Here is a 6,375-nt window from a genome sequence, read left to right as displayed (position 1 = left end):
GATGGAGGGGGTGGGGAGAGGCAAGATGAGTCATCTGGTGGAAAGTCTCCATGTGCCAAATACTGCGAGAGCTGCTTTCAGCCCTGGCTGGCTAGCTGGCTGGCTGGCAGAGGGAAAGTCTATGTGACTGTTCTTGTCCTGTATGTCTGCCCTAATTTGAACTTCCATCTTCAGCCCCAGGGGGTCCCTGTGGTGCTGAACCTACACAGCGAAAGCCATGGACACACACACACAACCGACCTTCACTTTACTGGTCTGTGTTTGGCCAGCGTCGTGGGGGGCTCGTGGCGTCCTCGGAGGTCTGCGGTTGCGCTCTGAAAAGCTGCCCTATATACCAAGCCCTCCCTCTTATCCCCGGCTAGGCTGAAGCCAGGACCTCTCCACTCCTCGTCCTCACATGGCACGGCCCAGGCCTCCATGCATGACACGCATGCTCCACTTAAACCACAGAAGTAGAATCACCGAAAATTCCCCAGATGAAGAATCACAGAACTCCCAAGTGTACATAGCAGCACATGTTATGGTGTTTTTATTATGTATGGGTATGTGCAAAAGATTGCTTCACTCAAAGCAACATGTCTTAGGCTAGGATAACTGAACAGGCAGGGAGATATCTGACACACAATACTTGTAACGAACATGAAAGGTAAGCAAAAATAATTGGATTCTAATTTCTTTTACATTTAATTTACAAAATATAATAAACTTTGTATAAAAATGTATATATTCAATATCTATCTTCTTAAATGGAAGTTGTATACCATTTCTCTCGCTTGAAAATAGAAGAAAGAACCATCTTCACTGTTAACACACTCCCCGTGTCTTATTCTGCATTTCATACAAAACAATGCTTCTGTTTTACATTCACTTGTTGCACTGCGGTGTCCATCATTGGGAACCAAGAAAAAGTGTCATTTCACTGAGGTAGCATTTTTTGGTCATCCTCTTCTCGAAGAAAAGCAAAAAAAAACATTGAGTCCGTCTCGTTCATGAAAAGGGGGCAATCGCTCATGGACCCCGTCTACGTGCTCGCCCGTCCGTGCAGAGCGGCTCCTGTCCTGTTGACGTCGAAAGGCAGCTCGTAAACGTTCTGTTCCAAGCTGTCCAGCTGGGAGTCTTTGTCCCGGGCGGGCTCCTTTTCCTCGTCCCTGTCCTCATCCGTGTCCAGAACAGAGTAGGGGTTCTCATGGAGCAGCATCCCGCTGTGGGGGGCCGGGGGCTGGGGGGACAGACCAGGGTACAGCTCCTCCTGGGGACGCCATGGGGCCTTGCCAAAAGTGCCTGGAGGAGGGCAGGAGAGCACAGGGGAAATGGCCTTAATGTACCTCCGTGTTGAAACTCACTGACTGAAGAACTGCTTTGACAGACAAGCAGACCTGACTGACTGACTCGTCGTCCTGCAGGATGTGTGCAACTTACCCATGAAAGTGTTGGCAGACGCCAGCCTGCTCTGAGGCCGCCCGTACTCGTTGGCCTCCCCCTGCTCCGCGGAGGGGGGCTGCTCGTCTGGGAGGTGCAGGAGGACATGGGGCAGCGCGCCGTGGGGCAGCTGCATCAGGACGCCCTGGGGGCCGTGGTCATAGGGGTCGGTCAGGACCCCCCCGCATGGATAGTAGTCCCTCCGCTTGGCGCTGGTCAGACTGCCGCTGTAGGAGTCGACACAGACCGGTCTCTGGTCCACACAGCCTGGGGGGGAGGGGGGGGATGAGAGAACGTGAGTACAAGGGCACCCCTAGTTCTCCCACTCTCTTTCCCGCTCTCTTGCTACTTCCCCTCCATTCCCAACTCCCTCCCTCTCTACCTCCCATTCACCTGTCTCCCCAGAAACCACCCCTTCCCAGAACCGTGTCAGAGTGTCGTACGGACCTGTGAAACCATCCGTGGGGTCAGGAGAATACATGTTTCCCCTGCGCAGCAGCGACCCCATGGGGCCTTGGTAGTGGCACAGCAGGGGGTCAATGGCTGCCTCCATGTCCGCCTCACTTCCGGTGTCCAGCTGACACAGTCCTGCCCGCGGCAAAAACAACAGCGTTACAACCCCTTCCACATCGGATCCTTGGATCTTCTTTTGTACCAGAAGAAGAGCGTCCCCGTCCCCCCCACCTACCGTTGAGGTCTTTAGTCTGCAGGTAGAACCCCCCCAGGGAGGAGCTCATGAACTGGTGGCTGCTGCCGCTGTCTGAGGGCACGTACACATCCTGCCTGTCGGCCAGCGTGCCCTGGGACGACAGGTAGCTGGGGATGTCCGCCGGCAGGTTGGTCTCGTCTGCAGAAGACACACAGGGCCGTTAAGACATGGGGTCCAGCTAGAACGCTCACTGTAACATATCGAATCCCTCACACCTCTGCAACGACAGAAAACCCCCTCAACTGTCCTGCACCCTCCAACAGCACCCTGTCCCTCCTCCTCCTCCCCGTTAACCCCTCACCCGTGTTGGTGACGCTGCAGTCCTCGTTGCGCCGCCGCGTGTGGTAAATGATCACCACCCACACCAGCGAGGTCCCCACCACGCAGCACACCACCGCGATGATCACGATGCCCACCGTGGTCCAGCCGTCGGCGTCCGAGCCCAGCCCTACCACGGAGCCCACGCCCACGCCGCCCGGCGCCCCCGAGTCGCAGTTGGGGTTGGGCAGCACCGCCAGATGCACGTTGCCCCTCTCCGTGCCCAGGGCGTTGGACATCTCGCACGTGTACTTCCCGGCGTCGCCCTCGGCCGCGTCCACGATGATGAGGAGCTGGTTGGCGGCGGCGAAGAAGTGGCGCTCCGTCACCACCAGGGGGCTGTCGTCCTTGGTCCAGTTGAGGCGTGGGGGCGGGCTGCCCCCGGCGATGCACTGCAGCACCGCCGTCTCGCCCTTGGCCACGGTGCGGTCCATCAGGGGACGCAGGAAGGAGGGGGTCTCTGGAGGGGGGGGGGGGGTGAAGTCAGTTGGTCTGAAGTTGTTAGACAGGTGTCTCTCTCGCTCTCTGTGTTTGTCTGGCTGTTTTCCCCTCCCTCCCTCCCTCCCTCCCTCCCTCCCTCCCTCCCTCCCTCCCTCCCTCCCTCCCTCCCTCCCTCCCTCCCTCCCTCCCTCCCTCCCTCCCTCCCTCCCTCCCTCCCCCCCTTACCCAGCACGGTGAGCGTGGCGTTGGCAGATATGGCGCCGGCAGGGTTCTGGGCGGTGCAGCTATACACGCCGATGTCCTCCGTCTTCACGTCCACGATGAAGAACACGTCGTCCTCGGGCATCACGTGCATCCTGCGCTCGCGGGCGGCCGGGAAGTCCGTCCCGCCGTCCTTCTGCCAGGCGATCTGGGGAGACGGGTGCCCCCCCGCGGCACACTCCAGCCGGGCCGTGGCGCCCGCACGCACGCTCAGGTCCATGGGGGTCTTGGTGAACGAGGGCAGCACTGGAGGACACAGGAGGCGGATTTGTCAGTTGGTCTGATTGGGAGGGGGAAACCAACAGATACAGAGACAGTGAGGGATACAGACAGAGAGAGAGAGATACAGACAGAGAGAGGAAGAGACAGACAGAACGAGGGAGAGAGAGATACAGACAGAATGAGGGAGAGAGAGACAGACAGATACAGCGAGAGACATACACAACCCCCGGCACCCCCGGAAACACACATGCGCCCCCCACTCACTGTTGACGGTGAGCTTGGCCTTGGTGGAGTAGGAGGAGCCAAAGTGGTTGGAGATGACGCACTGGTACTTCCCCTCGCTGGAGAACTCCACCAGACGCAGCCGCAGGGTGGTGGTGTACTCCGTCACCTCCGCCTCGCCCCCGCCGCCGCCCCCCGCCTGCACGCGCAGGTGGGCCTGGTTGTGGATCTCGGCTTCGTTCAGCGCCTCGTTGTCCTTCTTCCAGGCGAAGGTCATGGGGGAGTCGCTGGAGCTGGCCGCCGAGCAGACGAACGTCACGTTGGTGCCCTTGATGGCCGACTGGGTGTCTGGCTGCACCGTGATCTGGGGTTTGGGGAAGTCGTCTGGGGTGGGGGACAGAGAGGAAGAAGGCTTGTCGTTACACGGGTGGCCGGTGGTAAATCGAAGGTGATCATAAGCATCGACTCCGACACATGAGCAGAATACGCTGGTGAATGTACTAGAAAACACAATTCAAACTTTCAACACAATTGAGAACTGCCATCGTACCAAGAAGGCCTGATAACTTTTCTTCAAGTCTTCAACAAGTAGTTAAAGGATTTATTTTCCACAAGCTCTCTCTGGCGTTAGCCAGGAACTCCAAAAGTGAAATTCCCTCCCGCTCCAGTCGAGTCTCACTGGGGTGTTGAGGAAATGGACTGTTCTGTCTACTGTTCTGAGATGGAAAACCTGCCAAAGCAGACTTCTACCAGCACCACCGTGAAGGGCTTGCCTGTGTGTGTGTAGGCGTATGTGTGTGTCAGGGAGTCTGCGTGTCTGAGTGTCGACGTGTATGAATTGGCGTCTACGGCTGTGCCTCCGTGCGTTCTTGAACGCTTGACAGCGTGGTGGCGCGCGCGCGCCTCACTCACCGCACACAAACTCCTCCTGGCCGACGGCGAACACACTCTTGCCCTTCAGCACCAGAGGATGGGCGCAGCTGGCATTGACGAGGACCATGAAGGCCTGCTCTGCCACCCACAGCGGCAGCCACTTGAGCTGGCAGTCGCACAGCAGGCTGGAGGTGTTCAGGTGTCTGGAGGAGACGGAGACAATAGGAGGCTGAGTTACAGCGGGGCGGTAGAGATGGGTATCGCATGAGAGAGAGAGAAAGGAAGAGAGGGGGAGAGGAGACAATGTGGGCTGGATGGGTAAAGTTTTTTGTTTTGTTTCGTAGTTCCCAACAATATTTCAGCTGTTCGTGCCAAGGAACGGTCTGTATCCTAACCAGACACGGTGCAACTTATAACTTGTATGTGTGCGACGAGGATGAACAGGAGTGGTTTGGAGTCATAGGTCATGGAAGGCAGGTGAGCGCCCGGACTGGGCCGTGCCAGTGAGGGAGTCTGGAGGACCTGGTGCTCATACTCACAGCTGCTCAAGTCTCTTCATCTGGGAGAAGGCGTTTCCTTGGACCGACATGATGGCATTGTTACTCAGATCTCTGAGGAAGAGGAAAGGAGAGGAGAAAGAAAAGGAAGAACAGATGAGACGGGAAGAAAGAGAGCGAATAAGGCCAGACACAGTCTTGGCCTATCTGCGCTCACGCACACGCACGCATTTCAATAACTAGAATAACCAGCTGCACAGACATATGCACACGCACGCACACACGAGGAGACCAAACACTTCCATAACCAGGGCAAGGAGGAGGGTCTTTTCTGAGAGCCATGCTTTGTTCATTATGAGGGCCCTGGCTCAGGCTGCAGTGAGCTCACACACACAACCTGGAAACAGTGAGTTGGAGTACAACGCAGCTGTCGCCAGGCTGCCTCATGGACGCCATCTCTCTTGTTCACACACACACATACACACACTTCTGTACTTCCCGAAACAGGATCAACTAATGATCTCCACAATCTATGAAGAGGTCACACAGCTCTATTCTCCAGCAAAGGCGTTTTTGTTCCAAAGTATCTCAAGCAGAAGAAAAGTATTATACTTGATTCTATTTTAGCTTCATAAATGTTCATTATTTGTATTTTTTTTTCGACACAATTGGAAGTGTACTTATAACTTACTGATGTTCTATATTCACATACTTGTGGGCAGAATTATTATATCACCGTGTTTGTACTTATACTTTGTATGTATCCTTTAAATATAAAAATGGTTGCTAAGGATCCCCCAAACCCAGATCCCAGGTTCTGGACAAACAAGGAGAGGTCAGACAAGGTCAACTTACAGATGCTCCAAGGTGTCTAGGCCAGAGAAAGACTTCTTGGTGACAGATCGGATTTGGTTTCCTTGAAGAAACCTGAAATATAAAAAAAAAAAAAATCTGATTTATTCATCTGACCTACAGATCCACGATTAATGACTATTCAAGGTTCGCTCAAGGTTCAAAAACATCTAACAAACTCACAGTTTCTTTAGTTTGTCCAGAGCTGAAAACGGGCCGTTCATGTCCTCGATGGTCCAGGAGATTTCGTTGTTTTGCAGATCCCTTCCAGAGAGAAAAAAAAGACACCAAACCACCTTGTTAAACTCCACACCCTGAAAACAGCTGCAGCTGCAATGTTTCAGAAACCTTATGTGGCTTTGTGTGAAGGGAAGACGTTAACACTACAATCAAAATGGCTCCATTATTTGGAGGAAGTTTCTTTTGTGCATTTGCGGGGCTCCTAAAATGTCTGCAATATATTTTCCAAACAACCAAACAGCAAGCGTTTTACAAGAAAGCCATTTAAAGAACATTTCAATGCGATGCAAAGTTCCAAGGCACACAAAAAATTTAGGGTTT

At 54.4% G+C, this 6,375-nt stretch overlaps 1 protein-coding gene across 1 annotated transcript in view; it reads right to left on the bottom strand.

Moving 5' to 3' along the window:
* Positions 1-502: 502 nt before the first annotated feature.
* The window catches only part of lrig3 (leucine-rich repeats and immunoglobulin-like domains 3), a 22,063-nt gene continuing 16,190 nt past the window's right edge, over positions 503-6,375 (bottom strand). The window contains 11 exon segments of the mRNA XM_047022759.1: positions 503-1,281; positions 1,420-1,686; positions 1,867-2,007; positions 2,108-2,266; positions 2,430-2,906; positions 3,113-3,394; positions 3,635-3,976; positions 4,505-4,668; positions 5,005-5,076; positions 5,818-5,889; positions 5,998-6,078. Coding sequence (XP_046878715.1) covers positions 1,022-1,281; positions 1,420-1,686; positions 1,867-2,007; positions 2,108-2,266; positions 2,430-2,906; positions 3,113-3,394; positions 3,635-3,976; positions 4,505-4,668; positions 5,005-5,076; positions 5,818-5,889; positions 5,998-6,078 — 2,317 coding nt within the window. The 3' untranslated portion in view covers positions 503-1,021.

The sequence above is a fragment of the Hypomesus transpacificus genome, chromosome 7 (assembly GCF_021917145.1).
Source record: "Hypomesus transpacificus isolate Combined female chromosome 7, fHypTra1, whole genome shotgun sequence".
Classification (NCBI taxonomy): domain Eukaryota; kingdom Metazoa; phylum Chordata; class Actinopteri; order Osmeriformes; family Osmeridae; genus Hypomesus; species Hypomesus transpacificus.
The sequence above is the reverse complement of the archived record's forward strand: the minus strand, read 5'-3'. Positions and strand labels throughout refer to the sequence as shown.